This window comes from Candoia aspera, chromosome 6 (genome assembly GCF_035149785.1).
Source record: "Candoia aspera isolate rCanAsp1 chromosome 6, rCanAsp1.hap2, whole genome shotgun sequence".
Taxonomy (NCBI): Eukaryota; Metazoa; Chordata; class Lepidosauria; order Squamata; family Boidae; genus Candoia; species Candoia aspera.
Window position 1 is genome coordinate 2,719,724 of NC_086158.1, and position 24,925 is coordinate 2,744,648.

At 46.8% G+C, this 24,925-nt stretch overlaps 1 protein-coding gene across 5 annotated transcripts in view; it reads left to right on the forward strand.

The window, feature by feature from the left end:
- MASP1 (MBL associated serine protease 1) overlaps positions 1-24,925 on the forward strand; it is a 62,470-nt gene that overhangs the window by 25,249 nt on the left and 12,296 nt on the right. For 3 of the 5 annotated variants that reach the window (XM_063306252.1, XM_063306253.1, XM_063306254.1), the window contains exons 3-9: positions 594-771; positions 3,498-3,629; positions 4,666-4,862; positions 7,096-7,243; positions 9,845-9,963; positions 11,315-11,393; positions 24,211-24,348. In XM_063306252.1, coding sequence (XP_063162322.1) covers positions 594-771; positions 3,498-3,629; positions 4,666-4,862; positions 7,096-7,243; positions 9,845-9,963; positions 11,315-11,393; positions 24,211-24,348 — 991 coding nt within the window. Of the gene's footprint in view, positions 1-593; positions 772-3,497; positions 3,630-4,665; positions 4,863-7,095; positions 7,244-9,844; positions 9,964-11,314; positions 11,394-13,663; positions 24,349-24,925 lie in introns of those variants that run through there. The other 2 variants (XR_010068161.1, XM_063306255.1) reach the window with 2 other exon arrangements.

Sequence of the window (24,925 nt, forward strand, 5' to 3'; positions counted from 1 at the left end):
CCTTCTTAGCAAAGATGGTTGCATGCGTGGCCCTTGCTGGGATCAACCCACATTGCACCACTTAGTGCTGAGCTGAATCTAGGAACAACCTGATCGTAAGAGATCCCAGCTGCCCTCCCTGTGCCAACCATCCCGGCCAGATCATCCACAGGTGTGTTTGTGTGTGCATGTGTCACGAGGGTGGCTGCATGCATGTGGACAGCCTGCAACTTGGGTTCCTCCATGACCAAGACATGCTCGCCAAGGATCAACAGCTACCTGTCCATGCTGAGGTGCAATATCATTCTGGCTTATCGTTTCTGACCATATTCTCTTGACCATCTCCCCCTCTGAACAGCCTGCAGCTGTTGTGGACTGAGAAAAATTTGCATTTCCACTTTACCGTGAGTCAACTCCCCCTTTTGCTCTAAAACCGTCAAACTGACCCTGGACATTATTCAAATATTGGCACAATATGCGCTGAGTTCTCTCCAGCCAAGGGCATTGTAGGTCTGGTAGTCTCACGAGGTCAGGCTAGGAACAGCAGGCAAAGAGCACCCTGCTGCCTCCGTGTTTAAGTCGCTGGACTTTTCTTTTCTTTGGACTTCCAACAGGTCGAGTCCGAGGACCAGGTCTTGGCTACGTTCTGTGGGAAAGAGGACAGAGATCCGGAACAGACCCCAGGGCAGGAGCCCATCACATCTCCAGGGTCATATCTGAGCCTCACTTTCCGATCCGACTTCTCCAATGAGGAGCGCTTCACAGGGTTTGATGCCCATTACGCAGCTGTGGGTGAGTTGGTCTGTCTCGACTGGTTGATGGGCCCATCTGGACAGGTCACAGCTTCTCTGAGAAGGCCAACGGCAGGATTCAGAACAAGGGCAAAGTCATATCCGAGCATTTCGACCTCCCAGGACACTCCGTAGCTGACCTCAGAGTGACCGTTTTAGAAAAGTGAGCAAGAAGTGGTAGAACTCATGTACACCACAAGGCTACCGGCCACCTCATAGGTCTCCACAAACACCATGGGTTTTAGCACATGACAGCTGTTGTTGATGAGGTATTCGTAATCCTGCTCACTTGTCACCTGTGTTGGCGTTGCCTCGATTGCTTTGCAAGGAGCAAGCCATCACGTTGCTATGGTAGCAAATCGCTCTGGCAGAGTCAGAAGGTCAAACTTAAGTATCCTCGGTTTTGGGGGGGGAAAGGCGTGACCATATAAGGTAAAGCTTTTAACTGCCCTGGAGAGGAGTTTTGCCTGGGCTCGTTAGTTTCGGTTTTCCTTTCCATCTGCCTTCCTCCCCGTCCTCTCAGCGTGTGTGAACGCACAGGCTTGAAAATACGTTTTTGTGCTTTCTGTAAATACATTTATTTTTATAGAAACGCCTGGGGTGCGATTTTTCTGATCTCTCGGGCCAAACGCTTTCCAGCACTCTTCCACAGCCTGCATCTGCATGACCAAACTGTCTTCCCTCCATCTCCACCTCATCCTAGTTTAAGTCCAGCATCAGTGTGGCCACTATGCATCTGATGAAGTCAGAGGTGACTCACGGAAGCTTCTGCCTATGAATAGAATGTGCTAATCGGGAAAGGAGCTCCCGGGCTCCTGACTTTTGGCCATGATTGACAAACGTGGCTTGGAAGAAGTGGCTGGAGGCCCACCCTTCATGGATGGTTTAAATGGTTTTTATGCACCTTGCAGACAGTTGGACTGGCGTGTCTCCCAACCCTGCAATTCCTTGACTCTAAACAGAGGGGAATCATTGGAAAGATCAGCACCTGCCATTCGCCCCCTTGGAGGAAGACCTCTGAAGATCAATGAAAAACTAGAACAGATTCACGGGGAGGAGCAGGGCTCCTTGGTGAAAAACGCTAAGATGGGGACCACCATGGTACAGTTGAAACCCTGCCCATTTTTTATGTGCTTCACACATAAAATACATGAAAATTCAACTGCATTGACTTTTTTGACCATATGCTGTGGACACCCCAGAGGAAGAGGTAATTACAAGTAGTCCTTGCTTAACGACCATTCATTTAGTGATGGTTCAGACTTATGACAGTGCTGAAAAACTGACTTGCAACCAGTCCTCGCACTTACGACCGTCACAGCGTTTCCGTGTGGTCACATGATCACAATCCAGACTCTTGGCAACCGGTTTGCATTTACAACTGTTGCAGTGTCCCATGGTCACATGAGCACCATTTTCAACCTTCCCAGCTGGCTTCTGGCAAGCAAAATCTATGGGGACCCACATGATTCACTGAACAACTATGTTGTTCGCTTAACAACCACCGCAAAAAAGGTTGCAATATGGGGTCAGATTTGCTTAATGACCACTTTGCTTAGCAACCAAAATTCCAGTCCCAATTGTGGTCGTTAAGTGAGGACTACCTGTACTTGAGTTAGGCTGGCCCTGATCTGCTCAGGACTTCAAAATCAGCACCCAGTGCTTGAACTGGACTTGACTGTCAGCCAAGGCATCGTGTTCTTGCCACATTTCCCTCTGATGCCCGATCCCAGGCTGAAATCCCAAGAAAACAGGCTGAAGCCAAGCATGCGTGAGAAGGGGAAGGGTCAGATAACACAACTGTGCATTCAAAATTCCCCCCCTAGACCCATTTCTCTTCTCCATCCCAACCCTGGCCTGCCACTTGGTTCCATTTTCAAGGTTCTGGTCCTGTTGACTCAAAACTCTGCCAATGGGTAAATTCACAAAAGTCACGTGGGATAATCCTCTTCCCAAAGGGGGTCGATACAAATGGCAAGTCCACATTTTTTTTAAAAAGCTTCCTGCTTTTCTCCCAGATGTGTGAATTCTGCCTCCCCTGAAGCTATTGTTTAAGGCTGCTTTTAGAACAGTCAATATTGCTATTTTTGGTTCAATAAGGGAATTGCTGGAAGCGAATAATGTGGGGCTCATTACTGATTTTTTTTTTAGTTCGTGGGTTGTTATCTGCACTGCAAGGGTGACCGCAAGGTATGTTCAAAAAAGCCAGTGGTTGCAATGGTGTAATTAAAGCTCCACCCATAAATAAGAAAGGGGTGGAGCTTCGGTTGCCGTGTTAGAACCCCCACCTTGACTTTTTTGGCCAGGCCCTGCAGACAGTCCTGCTCCACTATGCATCTGCTGAAGGGGAAAATCCATTTTGCCCTAAAAAAAATGGAGCTTTGCCAGTCCCCCAAAGCTGCATGGATTAACCCCCACCCTTGACTTATGCCAGATCCGGATGGGAAGCCCTTAGACAGGCTGGGCTACCAAGGACACCACATTTCTGGTCACTCTGCCCCAGGGTTTCTCAACCTTAGCAACTTTAAGACATCTGGACTTCAACTCCCAGAATTCTCCAGCCAGCATGGCTGCCTGGGGAATTCTGGGAGTTGAAGTCCGGACTGCTTAAAGTGGTCAAGGTCGAGAAACACAGGTCTCCCCCGTCAGCTTAGCAAAAATCAAAGCATGCCTGTCAGTTGCCAGCGGAGTTGGTTCTTTGACGAGGGTCTTGGTGTCCCACCACAGACATCGATGAGTGCTTGGAGAGGAGCGACGAGGAACTGGCCTGCGACCATCACTGCCACAACTACATCGGGGGCTACTACTGTTCCTGCCGCTTTGGCTATCTTCTCCACTCGGACAACAGGACCTGCAAAGGTAGCACCCGTCCTGCCGTCTTCACCCTGGATGAGGGATGGTTCCTCCAAGCCTCCACCAGCACTGGGCCTCAGGGTCCAATCAGGGTCCGCGCGGCCTCTGGGGTGCAAGATGTGCCAAAGAGGCTCTCTGTGAAATTCGGTCAGGATTCAGCCTGAAGCCTGTGGTGGGCACCCAGCCTGTGACCTTAGCTTAGAGCCAAGGGTGGGCGCAGATGCAAAAAGTGGTTTGTTTCTACCAGCAGATTCCATGTGTTGTATGAATGCAGCCATTCTGGGCTTGGAAATTTTTCCTGTTGGGGTGTATCGAACATTACAGCTCAGAAACAACTTTGGGAGGCGGTCTGTGGCAGAAGGAAAGGTCTCGGGGAACCCTAGGCAGCTGCGGCTTAGTTGGGGACTGTGCAACTTCCACAGTGTATGGGAAGGACCTTGGGAGACAGGAGGAAGAGGAGCCGCAGATTGGGCAATGGTGAGATAAGAGGCAGCCGAGCCCGCAGAAGGAATGTGGACGGGGCAAGCGGCTCAGAAGGGACCCTCCCTCGCTTCGTGGGCTGTTAAGGCAAGGAGGGGAGACGTACTTGCAAGATTCTCTTAACGTAACCTCACAATGAAGTAGAATTAGTCGATCTGGGTGTGCTTCCTGTCTGGACTACCTCACAAGGCTGATATCGACCTTGCAAGTCTGAAGGTACACCTCACCTTTACAATCCAAGAAACGAGGGAGGGTCCCTTCTGAGACGTTTGCCTCACCCCATTCCTTCTGCGGGCTCGGTCGCCTCTTATCTGAGTGTTGCCTAGTCTGCAGCTCTACTTCCTGTCTCCCAAGGTCATTCCCACACGCCACTGCAGCAACATGCACAGAAATGCTGGAAGGTGCCCTCTCCTGAGAGACGAAACCCATCGTCCCCTTTCTTAGATCATGGGCACGATTGTTGCGACACTTGGCCCACAGATCTACCGATACCGTCAACCCAAAGCTAACCAGGTTAATCTGTTCTGCCCCTGACCCACCGTCGTATCTTGGTCTGTTGCAGTGGAATGCAGCAACAACCTCTTCACCCAGAGAAGTGGAGTGATCCACAGCCCAGATTTCCCCAACTCCTATCCTAAAAGCTCCGACTGTATGTACCGCATTGAGTTGGAAGAAGGATTTTTCATTACTCTCCAGTTTGATGAGAATTTCGACATCGAAGATCACCCAGAGGTCACCTGCCCCTATGATTACATAAAGGTCAGCACTTTTAACCCATCTGACCCATAACTGCGGGAGAGGAGAAGGAGTTGCTGCATTTCATTCATCCTTGCTGGCAGCTGTTTCACGACAGGGGGCTGCAGGAGGGGCCAAGAAAGTCAAGATGGCTTTCATCTTGACTTTTTTGACACACACCCCGTTAGATGAGGGAGTCCTCACTTAACATCCATTCATTTAGTGATGGTTCAGACTTACAACGGTGAGATGAAACATCAGCGTTCTCCGTCGCAAATGAAAACAGCACTTCCTAGAAACAGCAACAGGCTGTGTTCACACAACTCGCTGAACCTGGTTAAGTCCCAGCTACTGCTTGGGCTCCGTTGGCTAAGCTTGGTTAATTTTAACCTTTGCTGCTTCTCCGTAGATTAGCCGGTTGCACAAACCCACTCAATTTTCTGAGTTTATTTTTCAGAAAATAGGTGAATTTGGTAATGGGGTGAAGCATGTCATGGGAACACTTCTGTATGCTAATGGTTGCAGCCAGAGGTAGCAAAGAAACCAAATTATTGATTGGGTCTTCATCTTAAGCAGTGTTTCTCAACCTTGGCAACTTTAAGACGTGTGGACTTCAACTCCCAGAATTCCCCAGCCAGCACACTGGCTGGGGAATTCTGGGAGCTGAAGTCCACACGTCTTAAAGTTGCCAAGGTTGAGAAACACTGATCTAAAGCTTGGGGGTTACTGGTGGCACTTTCCCTGACTAACAAATTTTATTAAATGACACAAGTCTTTTTTGTGAACTGTAGCTCTAAGTTAAAATGCTACCGGCTTCCTTCTGATCAGACACCTCCCCAAAAAGTCTTTAACTAACCCTTTGATTATTGCTTAAGCAACTTTCCCAGGGAAGAAAACATTGTAGATCTTCAGCCAAAAGGTTCCTTTATTTAGCACCATGAATCTCTAAATACATGGTGGGTTTCTGTGTGAGTAAAAATATGGGCAAGAATCAGTCACTATCAGCAGTTGCAATTGTAAATGGATGGCAGGAACAATAATGTGAAGTATGATAGAAAGAATAAAGGCCATGGTTTAAGAGGCATCAAAATGTTTGAAGATACGGTCTGCAGTTCAAAGAAATTAACAGAAGTGCCTAGTAGTGCCTTAGGATTTATCTATCTATCTATCTATCTATCTATCTATCTATCTATCTATCTATCTATCTATCAAATTTGTCACCGCCCATCTCCTCCCACCAGAGGGACTCTGGGTGGTTACAACAAAAGTAATCGATTAAAACAATAAATATAAAATGCAAATGCAATATATAAAAATATAAATACCATTAATAAATAACTATAAAGGTAGGAGTAAAAACTGAAGCCAATTCGGTGGCCTGCTAGAACCACTGAAATGGAGCAGAGCTTATAACGCAGCTGAGAAGCTGGCACAGAAAAAGAAAATTATCTTAGATAGCTTCAGTGAGCATGCCAGAGAAACACAGGTTTCATTGATCTTACACATTCAGCCCTCCCAAGCATAAAGAATCACACGCTTAGACACATTAGGTAGAGATAAGTAAAAGAATTTCTTACTGACTTTATTCTTTGTTGCTTCTGCTACATCCATCTTGGTGGAAAAGATGAGGCTCCTTTGTTCTTCTTTCCTTTCTAAATCCTTAGTTTTGCCCTAAACTCTCAGCCCTACAGCTGCCAAGAGCTGCGTGGCAGAAAGGGGAATTCCAGGCCCACCACCTGGTGCCCAGAGTGGAGGAGAGCAGCACACATCCCTGTGCTGGCTCCTGGTGGAGGAGAAGGAAGGGAGAAAGAGGCAGCGGGAGTGGCAACAAACCGCTTCCTCAGAGTTGCATTGTGGGACAACTCAATTTACGTGTTAATTCACACACAAATGAGGCATGCTGGATTTGCCAGGACTTCCAACAAAAATAAAGTCTAAGTGGTAAGATCTAACACAGTCCATGTATGTGAGGAGTGTTCTAGGGTGCCAGCCATCCCTGAGTGGAGCTACTCATAAAATACAACTCATACAATCTGCCTCCTACTTCTACCTTCTCTCTCCTCCAGAAGATAAAATCCAGATTCTCTGCTCAGAACTTGACAAAATTCCTCCTTTGTTTGCTCAGGCAGAGTGGACCCATTGCACTCGCTAGCTACGGTTTAGCCATTTCATCTGCAGAGCAAATTTTGGCTGACATCACCCTTGGGGGAAACTGAGCTGGCCTTCGTCCATAAACCCTGGCTTTATTGCTTGACAGATCAAAGCTGGATTAAAAGAACTTGGGCCTTTTTGTGGAGAAAGACCGCCAGGACGGATTGAAACCCAGAGCAACCACATTCATATCCTGTTCCACAGCGATAATTCGGGAGAGAACGGAGGGTGGAAGTTAACATACACGACAACAGGTAACCCAACCTCCACATGACTCCAGCTAATCTTGCAGGTGAATTTGTTTCTGGGATAATATAAGCGCATTTGGACTGCACTGGACTCAGTAGTTCAAAGGCAATTTGTAGAATAGAATCATGGAGTAGGAAGGTCAGACGGTACCTTTGAGGCCATGGAGTAGGAAGTAGAAGGAACCTTTGAGGTCATCTAGTCCAGTGTTTCTCAACCTCAGCGACTTTAAGATGGGTGGACTTCAACTCCCAGAATTCCGCAGCCAGCATGCTGGGAGTTGAAGTCCATCCATCTTAAAGTCGCTGAGGTTGAGAAACACTGGACTAGTCTAACCCATGCTCAGTGGCACCATTGTGGGGCTGTTCACAGTGTCCTGCTTGACCTGCACAGTGTGCACCAGCCAAAGTTTGGCAGAGTCAAAATAGTTTCAGTGTTTCACCCCTTGAAGAATCCAAATTTCCTGCACCAAAGGAGACCCAAAGCTCTGAACATGGAGTTAAGGTCCTCAACTTCGTTCACTATGGACATGAGATTGGGTTGGCCAATGTTTCCTTGGGTTGAGTTGATTTTTCACGTGCTGGTAATCGGGAGGTACAGGGAGCAAAGGACACAGAGGGCCACCATGGAAAACAGCGGAGATAGGCTTCTTCAGAAACCTTGGTTCGGCCTCGATTCGCATGTACCCCATTGTGTCGGTGCTTTCAAGGCATGGGTCTCCAGGGTGTGGTCCAAAGTCAAGATGGCGGCTACAAGAAAGCCATCAAAGCTCTGCCAAGCAAGAGATTAACCCTTTTGTACCTGTGCAGTTGCTGAGAGCAGCAACTGACTCTTGAGATCCCCTGAGGGCTGAATCTCACCCTGAGGATCACATTGTTTTTCTTTTCTGTCCTGGTGAGAACAGGAAAAGGCAGATCCGATCCCCTGAAGTGGGTGGGAAATTCACTGTAAACCAGGGTTTTTCAAAGTGGTTGAAAAGTTTCCACAAGACTTTCTGGGTTTCTGTGGGAGTCAAAAAAGAAAAAAGTCATCTTGAGTGCAGCCCATTTTCTGTCACTAGAAAATGTGCTTTTCGATTAGGGATTCCAGAGTCAATTGTTATACTTTTAACTAACAGCTTCCATGGCCTGAAAAAATTTGAAAACCCTTGCCATAGAGATCACTGGAGCTGGCGAATCTCTCAGTTCTATCACAGTTACCCATTTCTGCAAATCTGTCATATTCAGTTTATGGGACTTTTATTTATCGATAGCATTTATAGTATATGCCCACCCCCTCAACTCAGACAAAGTGACTCTGGGTGGTGTACAAAGGAAAGAAAAAGAACATCAAAACTAATAAGTTAAAACAAAAAACATGTACCATTAAAACCTGGTAGGCAATTAAATGGGGAACCAGGCTGTTTCAATTCGAATAATAAATTCCAAAGATGAAATAATTGATTTCAAAATACCTCTGGAATGGTCAGAATGCTTCATACTTAAAATATTTTGAATTTGAAACATCCGTCACCATCCCTAAAAATAAGTCCAAGCACTGAAAATATGCTGTTACTGCTAGGAATCCTCATAAGAACTGATTTTGACTTTTTACCATCAAGCTTTGCTTACCTATTTTAAAGGATTATCATTGCAGCAGTTAAAAATCATGTAAAAGAAAAAGCAAGCAAGCAAGCAAGCAACCGTTTTAGATACTTAAAGGGGGGGGGGTTAACATGAACATTCAATTTTAGATATATTTTTGTGCACATTTTTCAAAGCATGCATTCTGGTTTGAAATCTGCCTGAACGTACCCAACTTTTGCAAACAATTCTCAATAATATAATGCATATTTGTGCATTATCTTGGTAATATTACTCTCTGCCTTTTTAACAAGCTTTCCCCCCATTTTATATTCACTTCCTTTGTGGATGAAACTATATTGCAAAAATTAGAAAACTGCACATTTCCAATCTCAGTTTGTGCCTTGCTTAGAGAATGCAAAATTCTGTAAGTTCTCATCCATATGCAGATAAAAGGAATTTTCCCTCCATTCCTAAACAGTTAATAAGGATGAGATAGCTGGAAGCCTGTGAGATATTCCGTTTTTTCCTGTTTTCAGCTGCTGGAAAGCAGCAAAGGTTACAGTAGGAAATCACTACAGCTCTGGCCAAAACTGAGCTTTTTATTTATTTGTTTGTTTATTTATTTAACAAACATATAGTCATATGATGCATCATCATCATCATCATTATTATTTGACCTCTTTTGGCTGGGAAGCCTGATTATTACTACAAAGATGCTTCTTGATTTATTTATTGATCTCTTTTTTAAATTTGCATGCTGTTTTCAAAACTAGTTTCTCCCCCAGGGTGGCGAATCATAGAATCATAGAATCCTGGGGTTGGAAGGGACCTTTGAGGTCTTCTAGTCCAACCCCCTGCCCAAGGCAGGAATCCTCAGACCATCTCAGACAAATGATTGTCCAATCTTTTCTTGAGAACCGCTAGTTTTCCAAGACTAGATTTTCAGGTACAGAAGGAACATACGAGAAGACGCACAGCTTTGGGGTTGTTTAATTACGGACTGTACATTTTTTCCAAACTGTTCATCTACATTCTTAAATTCAGGGGATCCGTGTCCTCTTCTGGAGCCTCCCATCAATGGAAAACTGGAACCCTCTCAGGCCACATACACTTTCAAGGACCAAGTGGTGATCAGCTGCAACACAGGATACACCGTCGTGAAGGTAGATGGGCATTGGGCAAGAGAAACAGAGATTACGCAGGTTCGGGCATGACAGGTCTCTACCTGCAGTCTTGTGGAGCCTCCATTGGCAGGAACAGTCTATCTCAGTGCCAAGGCCAACATTGCACTGTCTGAAAAGACGGAAACTCCCATCATGCTTCTTATTTTATTGGTTGGCTGGCTGGTTTCGATTTATAGCTGCCCCCCCATTTGCCACAGTGCCTCCAGAAGGTGAACCAAATTTAAAAATACAGTATCAAGACTCAAATCTATAACATATAAATCAAAGGGGGGGAAAGAACAGCAGCTAGAATAAAACCCATCATCATATCAACCCATCTCTTCTTCCTCCTCAAATTTGCAAGATGTGTCTCTGAGTCCAACCTAGTCATTTTCCTGAGCTATCGTGATGATCAGCGTGGCATAAAACTTAGCCGCACTTTTAAAATCAAAGCTGAACCTGAAGTTAAGCTTTAAACCATGTTTGCTGCCCTTGTGACAAATGGACTTTGCCAAGACTTTCGTTTCCATCAAATGCTACCAAGAGGCCGGTTGTCTTCTTGTAACATGTTGAACCATATCGAACAAATGCTTAGTGGCTCCATTAATTCATGGGTTAATTAATCCATGGGTAGTTAACCTTGGTTAGTTAACCTTGGTTAGTGTTTAGGCTTTGTGTGGTTTGGAAATCCAGCCTTTGGATGAGTTTATTAGTTAGCTTAAGGTTCAGTTTGTTTAATTCAGTGCCATGCACAAACCAAGAAAACAATAATTCATTAACCAAGGTCAGCATTTTGCAAGGAAAGAACCAGTCGTTGCTGTGCTGCAAGAAATTATGGGGGCAATTATGGGGAGCTGTGAGGCCTGCACAGTAGCAGACAGGTGCATGACCCACCATTTGGGCTAGATACAGGGGGGAATCTGCAGGGGGGTCAAAAAAGTCAAGATGGCAGCCACAGCCGTGCCACAAAGCCCTGCCCTTTTTTATGGGTGGCACAATAACATGGTTGTAGCTGCCATTTTTCCTTTTTGGACTCCCTCCCTGTGGACACTCTGGCTAGATATATACAAGACAGTAAACCAGAGTTATCAAGCACCATCGATGTGTTCGCACAGCATGCCGTTTCCAAACACACAAACCTTTTGATGCTTTACTGCCAAGTTTGCTCAGCACATTAAGGCTGCGGCTGCATTCCCACAAGACCCTGAGCCCCAGATGTCTGAATGCCAGGTTTAGATGAGACGAGGGGGTTGTGCGAATGCGACCAGTGCCTTGCTGGGTAGGCCCAACGTGGCAGCATTCTCTGGCTGGGTTCTGGGTTTCAAAAAAAATCCTTTCCTCCTCTTTCTAGGACGATGTGGAGAGTGAAACGTTCCAGATGGAGTGCATGAAGGACGGCGTCTGGAGCAGCCGTGTCCCAGTCTGTAAAAGTAAGGTGCTTGTGGGGGGTTCCTGGACAGCCGGGGGATCCGATGTGGCCTGATGGCCACTTGCCAAGTCCACTCGTCTGGCCTGGGGCAGCTGGCGCAGGGTGCCTCTGGGCAAATCTTGTCCGGGGTGTCAACGGGGTTGCGCAAACCAGAGGTCCCCGAGATTGAAACCAAGGAGGCCCAAAAGGTGGCATTTGTGGCATCTTCAGGGCAGGGATGAAAGGGGCATCAGGGTGCCACAATGTAAAGGCCACCCTCGGTGCTTGTGTCAGAACGCGACATGGTGGTGCCCGTTTCATCCTTTTGGCATCAGTGCGGTTAGGAACGGACACCGATGTCCCCAGACCAGGTCTGTCTCCACTTCAAGAGAAAGAGCGGTACTGATCTACAGGTAGTCCTCACTTAACAACCACACCTGGGACTGGAATTCTGGTTGCTAAACAAAGTGGTCATTAAGCAAATCCAACCCGATTTGACCACCTTTTTTGTGGCAGTCATTAAGCAAATCACCGCAGGCATTAGCAAACCACATGGTTGTTAAGCAAATCATGTGGTTCCCCATTGATTTTGCTTGTCAGAAGCCGTCTGGGAAGGCCGAACCGTCACTAAACGAATGGTTGTTAAGTGAGGACTACCTGTATGTCCCTGTGTGTGGTGGTCGTGATGGTGATGATGATGATGATGATGATAATTGACACACAGTCTATCAGATTTGGTACTTTGGCCTATCAAATCCTTCCCAAGGATCTAAGATATTTAAAGATGCCGTCACGATATATGTGCTGCTCCAAGGAATGCAGCTTTTTTGTAACTAATGAGTTGAGATTTCCTCCATTCCTTTTGCGTCCAAGTTGTGGTTCCTATGCTAAACTAATGAAGAACAGGACAGTATAAATACATAGATCAAAGCTAATATAATAAGGTGAGTTAATTAGAGGAATTAATTCTCATGAGGAGGAGGGCAAAGGGCAGCAGAGAACAGCCGCTGCCTCTTTTGCCCCTGCGGAAGACGAGGACTGTCAACATCCACCTGTTTGCAGTCCTGGAGAGGCCTCAATCCAACAGAGGGGCAGCGTGTTAGAGTGGCTAGACCAGTGTTTCTCAACCTTGGCAACTTTAAGATGCGTGGACTTCAACTCCCAGAATTCTCCAGCCAGCATACCTGGCTGGGGAATTCTGGGGGTTGAAGTCCACGCATCTTAAAGTTGCCAAGGTTGAGAAACACTGGGCTAGAGTGTTGGAGGTGGAAAGACACAAGTTCATACAAACTGCTCAGGCACGGGAGCTCCAGAGGGGCTTCAGGCTTGCCTGCTCCCTCTGCCTGACCTACCTTGCAGGGTCGTTGTGGGGGAAAATAGGAGTTGGGAGCAGTTTGTATGCCCCCTTATGTTCCTGGGTGAAAGGTATCAATCTAGTAATCAATAGATGGCTAAGCTGGGATTTCATGCAGCCACCAGCAGCCCCGGGTGGGGGTGCAACGTGGCCTCTGCTTCCGAGAATGCAGCCAGCAAGCTTAGGCCCACGCAGGGGCCCCTCCAAAATCCCACAGGATACACGGCAGCACACTCTTCCACAAACACAAGCCCACGTCGAGATGGAGCGTCTTTCCAGTTCTTTTTGTGTAACTCTGTGCTAAAGCCACTGCAGTAACCTTCACGTTCTGCCTTCCTTACAAAGTAAACTAAACCTTTGGATCCTCATTAATGATATGCATGGCGCATGTTCTCACTAGCTCTCCTTGCCTCTTCCTCTGTTTCTGCCCTTCCTTCCTTCCTTCCTTCCTTCCTTCCTTCCTTCCTTCCTTCCTTCCTTCCTTCCTTCCTTCCCCCCTCCCCTCCCTCCCTCCCCTTCCTCCTTCCACTTCCCACCATTTCTCTCTCCTCCCTCCCTCCCTCCCTTCCTTCCCCCTCCCCTTCCTTCCCTCCCCCCTCCCTCCCTCCCTCCCTGTCTCTTTGCCTTCCTCCCTCCCCTCCCCTTCCTCCTTCTACTTCCCACCATTTCTCTCTCCTCCCTCCCTCCCTTCCTCCCTTGCTTCCTTCCTTCCTTCCCTCCCTCCCTCTCTCTCTCTTTGCCTTCCTCCCTCCCCTCCACTTCCTCCTTCCACTTCCCACCATTTCTCTCTCCTCCCTCCCTCCCCTCCCCTCCCCTCCCTTCCTCCATTCCTTCCTTCCTTCCCCCTCCCCTTCCTTCCTTCCTTCCTTCCTTCCTTCCTTCCTTCCTTCCTTCCTTCCTTCCTTCCTTCCACCTTTCCCCTCCTGCTTTTGGAACAGTGGCCGAAACTGAACCCACCGAGAACTGGATATCGCTAAACAAGGACTCGGATTCCACAGCAGCATAACCCAGAAGTCCGGCACATGAGCCCATAAAGGAGGATGTGGCCCGAGCCCCTTAGCCTCCCTGTTGGGGGGAATGTTGCAGTTTCATCGGCGGTCACATGCCCCGTCCTCTCATGATTTCCGTAGCAGCCCTGGTGGTCTTTCTGCCGCTGTACTGAGGAGGGGCTCCCTTAAACTCTTCCTGCCCAGCCAGCCAAGCTCGTAACTCCAGGATTGGTAAGAGGGAAATCGGAACATAACCTTCTGGGCATAGCATGCGACAAAACACTTCTCGCTGGAAGGAATCCATCCCTTGGTCATAGCTGGGGCACCTTCTCTTAGTGGCCTCTTTTGCTACACTCCCTCCCTGTATCCATGGGAATGAAAATGATTTTTGCAAGAATTGGACTAACGGCTTTTTTCTTGGTGGTGGGAACGGCAGAGCATTTTTCCCAACTCTGTATTAATTCTTTTCTGCTGCTTCTCTTGACGCTGACGTGGAAGTTTGGGGGGTGGGGGCGGGGGCTTTTTCTGAATGCACATGCTCTCCATTACTCCAAGACATGAGGAACCTGGAGCTTTGGGTGAAGAGTAGCCCTGCAGAGATGGAAAAGGGGCCCAGATCCATGTGGAGAAAGATTTCTGACTTCCTTTCATCCCTTACGTTGCTCCCAAACCTGCAAATCCTAGCACCCCATCAGGAGCGTTGGGGAGGGATCAAAAACGGTCAAGATGGTTGCAATCCATCCAGCTGAAGCCTAGCCTTGCCTTTTTCTTCACATATGCCCCACGTGCACGCATGCATAGATACCCATCTGTAGCTGCACCCATGGGAGAATCAGTATCTCCAAGATGGTGGGCGTGAGGCCATGGCCCAACCCCACCCTTCTGTACATCCATGCCGATTTGGTTGGAATGAAGCTCACAAGAGTGTTTCAAGGCATAAGTGGTCTTGCTCAGCTCAGAGATGGTCCATTATGACCTACCAAGAAGGGGGGGGGGAATCCGCTTTTCCTGTCTATCGAAAATGTATTTATTTATTCGGATAGGACTCCTAGATCAATTGACTCTGGGCAATACTTAAGCCTTCAGAATGGTATCTCCATGCATTCAAACAAGCCACACTCTGTAGGAAAACATCAGAAACCGTAAGAAGAAAACAGGGGTACCACCAAGTTGTACTTCAGGACCCACCCAGCCCTGAAATGAAATTGTTGGGGCCCTTCTGGATTGCAAGGGTAGAAGTCACGCATCCTTCTGCAGGGAAGGTTCCCACAACCAACAAAGTTCGTCTCCTGGTCCAGCTTTCCGTGGCCTCTTAGGGGCAGGACCCAGAGCAGACCCACCCCCAAAGGTGAAACCAAACAGGCAGAACCAAGGTTGTCTGCAAGGTGGGGGTCAAAAAAGTCAAGATGGTGGCCACAACAGGGTTGGAGCGCTTCGTGGAAGCCCTGGGGATCCCTGGCTCGTAGCCTTGATGGCGTGGGAGTGCCCCTGAAGGCCATCTGCTGGGAGACCGGTCGCCTTCCTCGGGCAGTTGGTGGGCCACTGGGAGAACAGGCTGCTGGGCGAGGTGGGCCAGGGGTCCCATCCAGAAAAGCACGGCTGATGTTCTGATCTACGGTGGATGGTGGTAAGAAAGGAGAAGTTCTTTCCCGTCCTCTGCCATCGCTGCCATTCTGCCCCAACCCACAGTCCTGGAACTTTTGTGCCAGCCCCTGAGACTGGGTAGACCGAAGGCCATGACAAGACAGAGACATTTTCTTAGAAATAAGCCAAGTTATTTCCTAGAGATGGAATGATGCTGGTGCTTGACTTGGCTTATAACTTGCTTGGTTTGCCTCTGAGCCAGTCTGATGTGCCTCATTCGACTTTCACTGGCCGCTTGAGAACCATTTTTCTCTGCTGCAAATCTCCTCTTTCTCTAACAAAAATCTTTGTTATTGTTGCTATAACGATAAGGCCTGGCTCATTGCTAGCCTCCAGTGCAACTAATGAGGTTGGGAAACCCCTGTGAATGTCGTCCTGTACTCTTACTGATGTATTAATATTAAATTGCTTGCGCAGATGTACATGAAGGTGTGGAGGTGGGTAGTGAAATTAACCAATATTCTCCTCTAACTTCATCACTTTCACCAAAGTTATAGGAGAAGCATTTGGATGATAGGTAAAGGTAAAGGCTTCCCTTGACACTAAGTCCAGTCGTGTCCGACTCTAGGGGGCGGTGCTCATCACCGTTTCACAGCCGAAGAGCCGGCGTTTGTCCGAAGACGCTTCCTCTGTGGTCATGTGGCCAGCATGACTAAACGGAACGCCGTTACCTGCCCGCCGAAGCGGCGCCTATTAATCTACTCACATTTGCATGTTTTCGAACTGCTAGGTTGGCAGGAGATGATACTGATAAGCAAATCCAATCAGTTTCACAAGAAAACAGGGTGGCTGCCTTGACAGAACACATTTTATTTATTTAGATTTATGTATTGTTCAGATTTCTACCCCGTTGCAATTCAGAGACTCTCAGCATCTTTCATAGACTCTAAAACCAGGCCTAGAGAAACCCAGGTCAAGACTTATAGATGTATTCATACAACATGCTGAGCTGGGTTAGTGCTAATCCTAACTAGATTTGTGAGTGTGACTGATGAAGGAGACGGGAAGGGGTGTGCATATGCATATTTTGTATGAATCCAATCTATTCAGTTAGTTTATAATGTATTGTGCAAGCCCAGAAAATGGCTTAATCCAGTGTTTCTCAACCTTGGCAACGTTAAGCTGTGTGGACTTCAACTCCCAGGATTCCCCAGCCAGCAGTGCTTAACGTTGCCAAGGTTGAGAAACACTGGATTAATTCATAACCAGGCTAAGTTCGTTGTGTGAACATAGCCAGCTGAGATTGGGAAAGGAGGCAGGTAATGCAAGAAAGGGGATGAAACAGCTTCCAGGGTGCTCCCCCCCCCCCAACATTATGGGATTCTATCAATTATCCGGAGCAATGTCGCCCAGTGTCCAGCCAAACTAGGGATGCATCTGGGGGAGCATGTGGTCAGTCTGCTTTTGCTGCTAGTCACCAGGAATACGTGATAACCACAGAAGAAGAGGATCTGAAGGAGCTTTAAAGTACACAGGCAGGTCTCCCTGCTGGTATCGTCTGCCCCACCCGTGGGGGCTTGGAGGAGTAAGTGCTTTCTAAGGGCCATCTGCTTGGCCTACTATGGAAAGCTGTTCCCTGGAAGAATAAAATGGGAACTTCTGTGACGGAAACATGCTGCTTTCTCCTACTAAATGCCCATGGCGCATGATAACCCATCTGTTTCCCTTGGCTGTGTGATTAATGCAGAAAAATGTGGAGGTGCTGATTGCTATTCGTTTAATTGTGGAGGTCATTGCTGAGCAATCCAGTCCCTCCACATTTTTCTGCATTAATCACGGTGTCCTTAGGGCTCACGGGAGGAATCCCTGCTACAGGTAGTCCTCGACTTACAACCACAGTCGGGACTGGAACTCCCATTGCTAAGCAGTCTGGTCGTTAAGTGAGTCGCACCCAATTTTACGAACTTTTTTGCCACAGTTGTTAAGTGAGCCATGTGGTTCCCCGTTGACTTTGCTTGTCAGAAGCCGGCTGGGAAGGTCGCAAATGGCAATCATGTGATCCTGGGATGCTGTAATCGTAAATACGTGCCATTTGCCAAGCACCTGAATTTTGATCACGTGACCACAGGGACACTGCGATGACATAAGTGCGAGGACTGGTCACAAGTCACTTTTTTCAGCACTGTCGTAACTCCGAATGGTCGTTAAACAAATGGTCATAAGTCAAGGACTACCTGTACATTCCTCACTCTCTCTGATGGTTTCCATGGTGGCCCTTGGCTGCTGTTTTATGCTCCCTTCTCCAGGTCTCTGGCCAGGGAACTCTTGTGTTTCATGCCCACCACTTTCTTCATCACACAAGCTCAGGAGATGTCTGGTAAAATTGCAGAACCAAGGAGTACCACCAAGACAGAAATAGAAGTACCACCAAGACAGAGGCCACCCCGACATTAGGTAGAGTGGGGACTTGTAGGTAGAAAAGACTGCCTGTGTCGCCACCATTTCTCCTGAGCTCCACTAACCCACTCGAGATCAAGCTCCATCCATCCTATGCGCCACAGCCTTCGAAGTACCTTCAGCAGATGTCTGTCTCGCTTCCTCTCGAAGCCGCCCAACAGAGGGGAGCCCACCTCCTATCTCGGTCACTGTTTCCACTTTGAACTGCGGTTACCATCTGGAGGTTTCCTAGCATTTGGGTAGAATCTCTCTTCCTGGAGCTGAAATTGTACTGGAAGATTCACCCAAGCCAACAACTGGAGGGGATGCAATGGTGGTTTCATGCTCTTCAGAGCCAGCGGGTTATAGCAAGCCACTGGTCCCTCTCATACAAAGGGGCAGAGAATCAGGGCCACGTGTTGCTATAGTACCCGTAGAAGAGAGTCTGTAGCTCAGGGTTGAACTGTGGAGTCCTGGGTGCTCTCTGAGCTTGGCACCCCCACACCTTCATGCACTAGGCTCAGAGAGCACCCAGGACTCCACGTTCCCATAGTGCCTCCACAGGAAATCAATCAAGGACAGCTTGGGCGTGGCTCCCGACCCAACAGACGATGCCAACTAGGAGTGAGAACTTGCACGACAGCCGATAAGGCAGCAAGATCAGGAAGGGCATCAGGAATCATTTGAAAGGGGAGAAGGCACCACAACCTCATCCTCTGAAATGCCCATTGCTGCTTTGATCTACAGCCATGTATGATCGCTAACTATCATGCTGATAGACCGAGCTGTATTTCTCAGTGCGAGGGGTAGCGTTAAAAACGTAATTAATCCACATTCTCTACACCAACCTGGAGCAATTCAGAATATATTGGCTAGGCAGCAAGTACGATACGCTCAAAACTAAGACATACTTGAGCATGAATGCTAATCTACAACGTTCTCCCACCAAACCCATCATGCTGCATCCTGCACCCTGAAATAAGAGCAGATGGCTCTTAATCATCTTCTGTTCAGCAACCCTCCAGGTATTTGAAGAGGGCAAACTGTGAGTCATGGTTCCTCAAAGCTAAACACACCCAGCTGGTCCCATAGCCTTTATTTCCAGCCCCGCCGCCGCCCCCCCCCCCAAATCATCCTTGTGGCCTCGAATGTTTCTTAAGACCTACAGTCTAGCTCTGGATACCCCACTCAAGGTGAGTCTATCCACCAGAGAATAAATCAGCACCTGGAAATTTCAGGAGAATTCAACTGTTAGTCCAGTGAGCTTCTGCATGGCTGGTTCGCACAACACACTGAACCAGCTCCGGGAAAGACCTGGCTGCTGCATTTGTCCAACATTGTTAGCTAGTTTTAATCTTGATTCGTTTTTCACAGCTTAGCACATTGGGCAGGCCCGGCCTGTTTGTTTAGGGTTCAATATGCCCTGCAAACCCAGAAATTGGATTCAGGATGGGTGGAGAGGATTTCAGTTCTGCTGTGGGGAATATGTGTGTGTGTGTGTGTCTATAAATTTATACAGTTTGATTTTATTTCATTTTTATGCTGCTCAAACATGCAGTTATTGCCTTGAAATTTACTCTGCCAAAATCTCAGTCGGATTCACATTATTTTGTTCCTTTTATTTCCCTGGGGAAATGGGAAATGTGTGATAGTATGCAAAAAAAAAAAAAGTCAACCAACTTCATTAAAATAAAACAGGGATTTAATTTCCCCAGCCAGTGTGGATCTTTCAGGGCAGGAAATGAGATGGGACCTTTGAACCAAGAAGGGAATGCCTTATCTTTTCTCCTCTGTTAACAAACTGTCTTGTTCTGCTTTTCAACATGAGCAAGGGAGAACAACAAACAAATGAGTAGCAAGGACCAGGAAAAGCAGGTCAGTTGATCACGTGGATTTCAAGGAGAGTGTTTCCATTGTTCGGGAAGGATTTAGCTGACCGTTAGCAGCACGGCTGGGCTTGATAAATGGTTGCTTCATGCCCAAAGGCAAGTGGGAAGAGTGGTGTGTGTGTGTGTGTGTGTGCATGTGTGTGCGAAAGAGTTTATGGGAAAAGAGGAAAGAGGCCCGTAAATTGCTGCATGAAATCCTTCACCTTTGGACTGGAGTTCCAGCACATTGCTTGGAAAAGGGGCAATGGGGAAGACCATTGTCTGGAAGAGATTATCCCTCCAGAAAATTTTATTATTTATTTATTTATTATTAATTTTAATTTGTTAGCCGCCCAACTCCGAACTAAAATAAAATAAAATCTAAAATAATCTAACGGATGACAAAATCAACAAAACAGAACAAGGGCCATTGAACAAACAGTAAACATTAACCCCAGGCCTGGGACCAAAGCCAGGTTTTCAAAGCATTCTGGAACCCTAGGAGAGAGGGCGCCGTCCTTATCTCTATCGTTTTATTTTATTTTGTTTTGTTTTATATTTTTATAGTCTGATCCTAGCTGCAACAGAATATTGCAGATGCTTTTGGTTCCTAAGGGAAGGTTTCCAATCTATTGCGCTTCTAAAGGGGGCATTCGAGTTCCCAACCCCAATTCCTTATTTTTCTCTCTCATTTGACTTTTGCTGGGTTCACACAACATCCTGAACCTGAATTAACTCATATTCATTACGCTTCAAAAATCCTTCTCCAGCTTTAACCCTAAGCACACGTAGCATATTATGGGAATGCAGCCAATAATTCTTGGCTAAATTGTGGTTGCACAGATATAACGAATGATTCATGTTTCGGCAGCAGTATCTTCTGCCTAATTCCATCACGCAAGTGATCAAGTCATTAGGATGATGTCATCACTGCTCACCGCCAATCAGATTTAGCTATGGGATAATCAAGGATCATATGGTAAATCATGTCACACCACAATGGCTGTTCCCCACAGCACACCTATCCTGGTTACTGAATTAACCCATTTTCTCACTTTGGGCTCTGCAAAGAACTACAATGCTTAGATGTGCACAACTCCCTAACCCATATGTAGACCCATGCGTGCACGCGCACACACACACACACACACACACACACGACCTCATCAAACTTTAGTGCAGTGTTGTGCAATGTGAAATCACAGCTGCCAGTTTTTTTAACCGTGTTGGCCTTGGTTCGCATCAAGTTCTCCCCGTGAATGTAGGGCGGCGTTTCTCAACCTTGGCAAGTTTAAGATGGGTGGACTTCAACTCCCAGAATTCCCCAGCCAGACACGCTAAGCTTGGATTAGCAAGTTTTGTGAAAAACACCCTGTTTGATTAGTTGGTGATTCAATGGGTTAATCCAGGAACTGCATCAGGCGTGTTGTCTGAATGCAATACAGGCAAAAAAGGGCTAGATCCAGTAGGAGCAGATCGAGCCAACTGTCCATGCTCCTGATTCAGAGCTCAGCCTTTGGACTGCGCTGGAGGGCTTTTTTCTGGTATATCAAAGCTTTCTGGCATAAAATCTCCAAAGCAGAAACAAAGCCCTCAGGATTGTATTTTCAACCGTGTGTGGGCAAGCTCCCAGAATGCTTAGCAGTGGCCACACTGGCTGGGGAATTCTGGGAGTTGAAGTCCACTCATCCCAAAGTTTCTCAGGCTGGGCCGTACCTGAGACTTAGGGGAAGAAGGACCAGCTATTTGTCCTTGATAAAACAAACCAGCACTGGTGGTACTAAATGGCTGCCCAAATGCGACAGTCTTCTGGAAGACTGCCCACCTCTGTACACGCCAGCCCAGCATCGAGCGCTGTTTCTTTCCTGCTTCTGAAATTAATAGACAGCTTTTCGAGCTCTGCATAACTATATAAATATTCACAAGCAAACCTGAGAGGTATTCCTGCTTTTGTTCTTAGGCCTTTCTGCTTATATAGGCACTCAAGACAGTTTCCAACAATGAAACAAGTTATAAAATATAAAATGCGACCATCGTATCACTGCAATTTACATCAAGTTATTAACATTTGTTTCCTAGGAAAAGGCTTGGGGAAAGAAAGGCTTTTTTGCCAGCTTCCTAAATAAAGGGCCGATGAATTCTCCAGGGAAAGCAGCACAGGGCTGGGGGGCCACCAGGGAGAAGGCCCCGCTCTGCAAACTTCTCCTGTTGATCTAAATAACTAGGCGTTTCCTCTTGTTTCAGTTTCCGTAAGCCTGTGTTGTCCTCTTTGTAAACAGCTCTTTTTCAGACGTGACTGCACTAAGAAGGCATGGGCTGTGTTCACACAACGTGCTAACCGAGGTCAAGTAAAGAGCTGGCAGTTGCATTAGCACACTAGATAAAGCTGGGCTTGTTTTAATTGATTTGGGTTTCTTTCTGGCTAACAGCATGCCCTGCAAACCCCACGCGGCATGTAGAGAGATGGGCAGTTGAGCCCATTGGACAAGCTCAGAAAAACGGGTTAATCCGATACATTGGCAGAAGGGGTCTGGAGCCACTTTTTCCAACGCTTAGATTTTATTCAAGGCCTCCTGATTTGGCCTGTGGGCTAACCCAGCTCTCCTCGTACAATCTCTTCAGGAATTTGGCTGAGTAGATGTGTGAAGATGGCCATGAAGAAGAGGCAGGACCCACCCCTCAAGCTGCCTACACTTCTGGTCCCATCTTTTAATATCCACCATTCAGCACAATATCTGGGAATGGGAATCTATGTACAGGTAGTCCTCACTTAACAACCACAATTGGGACCGGAACTTCGGTTGCTAAGCAAAGCGGCCATGAAGTAAATCCGACACAATTTTACGAACTTTTTTGCCGTGGTTGTCAAGCGAATCACTGCAGGTGCTAAGCAAACCCCGTGGTCGTTAAGTGAATCACGCAGCTCCCCATTGATTTTGCTTGCTAGAAGCTGGCTGAGAAGGTCGAAAATGGCGATCACGTGACCATGGGACGCTGCGACGGTCATAAATGCGAACCGGTTGCCAAGCACCCAAATTGTGGTCATGCGACCGTGGGGATGCTGTGATGGTCGTAAGTGTGAGGACTGGTTGTAAGTCAGTTTTTTCAGCACCTTTGTAAGTCCGAACCATCACTAAATGAATGGTTGTTAAGCGAGGACTACCTGTACAAGCTGCAGTGAATGTGTGGACAGATTCCATGCTAAATCAACTTCATTTCTAGCGCTGTGTGTTCAGACATGCAGGTCACCCTCCCCTGATGCTTGGTCATTGCTGGGCAAACAAGCCCGTGTGAACTGAGCCTCAAATGCCCAAAGACCAAAATGCATGTTCTACATTGTTTTCTTTTCCCTTATTTCATTTGTCTGTTCTGATTCCACTCTCACTGTCTGTTTCAACAGGAGGTGCCAGAGAGTTAAAAAAAACAACAATGAGCTACGAGAAGAATGAATGAAACACTAAAAAAAAAATGTATTCCTGTTTTATTTTCCACATTAGTAAGGCAGCATTCCAGTCTGCCCTTAATGCTCCAGATTTTAAAAAACAGTTCACATAAATTACCTTTATTTATATCCACGACAGCTCAAAACATGCAGTGTCTTCTTGTAGCATTTTCTCCAAATGCATGCAATTCTCAACAGAAACCACCGCAAAATCTTTCATTTAATATGAGTCCAACTGCCCAGAAAGGAAATCTGGGGCAAGTTTCTTTTCTATCCCTGATAGGAGTTTGAAGAAAAGATGTTCTCTCCTCCAGAACTGCACCATAACTCAGTACGTGGATTTCTACCTCATCCAAAATTTGGAGGGTTTTTTTTCCCGTAATGTAAAGACTCCATGCTTCAATTTTAACGCAACACAGAACCTCAGTTTTGATTCAATCTATTGTAGCTTATGGGGTGATTTATCCTGTGCTGATAAATCTTTTGATATTGATCTTAGCTTAGAGGAATATATTATCAAAAATTCAGAATGTACTAACGATATATTGGAAAACTCTAATTTTCTTGACGTTTTAAGAGCCCTTGTTGACTCATTTGTGCTTTCTTCTTTCATTCATCTATCCCTTTTTTTCCTTCTGTATTGATTCAATCAACATTTTTTAGAAAAAGTTAGATCAAAAAAAGAAGAAAAAAAGTCACTCCTTTCTCGTTCCAGGGGGCAGCACACAGAATAATGGCTTATTGGTGCAGAAGGCCAAATTCCAACCAAACATTAGGAAAATTCCATTGCTTTGCATTAGTCAAGCAGCTACAGGAAAATATGCTTTCTGGCCCAAGAACACATTCCAAATTGAATTTCTTTCGGCACAGAGGTAGACGGAAAGGAACAACCGCACTTCCACTAGCATTACTTATTTATTTATTTTTATTTATTAAACTTACATGCCACGCGAGTCCCAGCAGCTCTGGGCGGTTAGTGGGACTGATCTTCTCAAGAAGGATCGGCCCCAGGGACGTCCACGGGGTGCGGTCAAAGAGATCAAGACGGCGGCTGTGACGGTGCAATCAAAGATCGGTCCCAAGGAAAAGGGCAAGGGTGGAGAAACCCTGACTGATGACTGAGCTGCTTTGAGAAATAACCCTCTTCCATCTGTTTGCCTTTCCAGTTGCAGACTGCAAACCGCCCCCAGGACTGTCGCACGGCTTTGTCACCTTCTCCACCCCCCAAAACCTGACCACATACCAGTCAGAGATCCAGTATTTCTGCCAACAACCATACTACCAAATGGTCCCCAACATCACAGGTGAGGGAGTTTTCCTTGGGGCTCTGGGGAACATATTGGCTGTATGCTCCCAACCCCCTATATCAAGTACAGATAGTCCTCACTTAACGACCACAATTGGGACCAGATTTTTGGTTGCTAAGTGAAGCAGTCATTAAGGAAATCTGACCCAATCTTACGACCTTTTGTGCGGTGGCCATTAAGCAAATCACAGCAGGCATTAAGTGAACCATGTGGTCGTTAAGCAAATCTCACAGTTCCTCATTGATTTCGCTTGCCAGAAGCTGGCCGGGAAGGTCAAAAATGGTGATCCTGTGACCACGGGATGCTGCAACAGACATAAAAATGAACCAATTGTGATCACGTGACCAGAGGGCCACTGCAACAGTCATAAGTTTGAGGACCAGTTGTAAGTTGGTTTTTTCAGCACGGTCATAAGTCCAAACAGTCACTAAACGAATGGTTGTTAAGTGAGGACTATGTTATGGACATTGCTGATGAAGGAGGGGGGGGCCTCTCCAGGGGGAAGGACGCACGCACAATACTGATTCTCTTTGCCTCCCTATCAAGAAATCCGGAAAGGAACCACCTTAGCTTT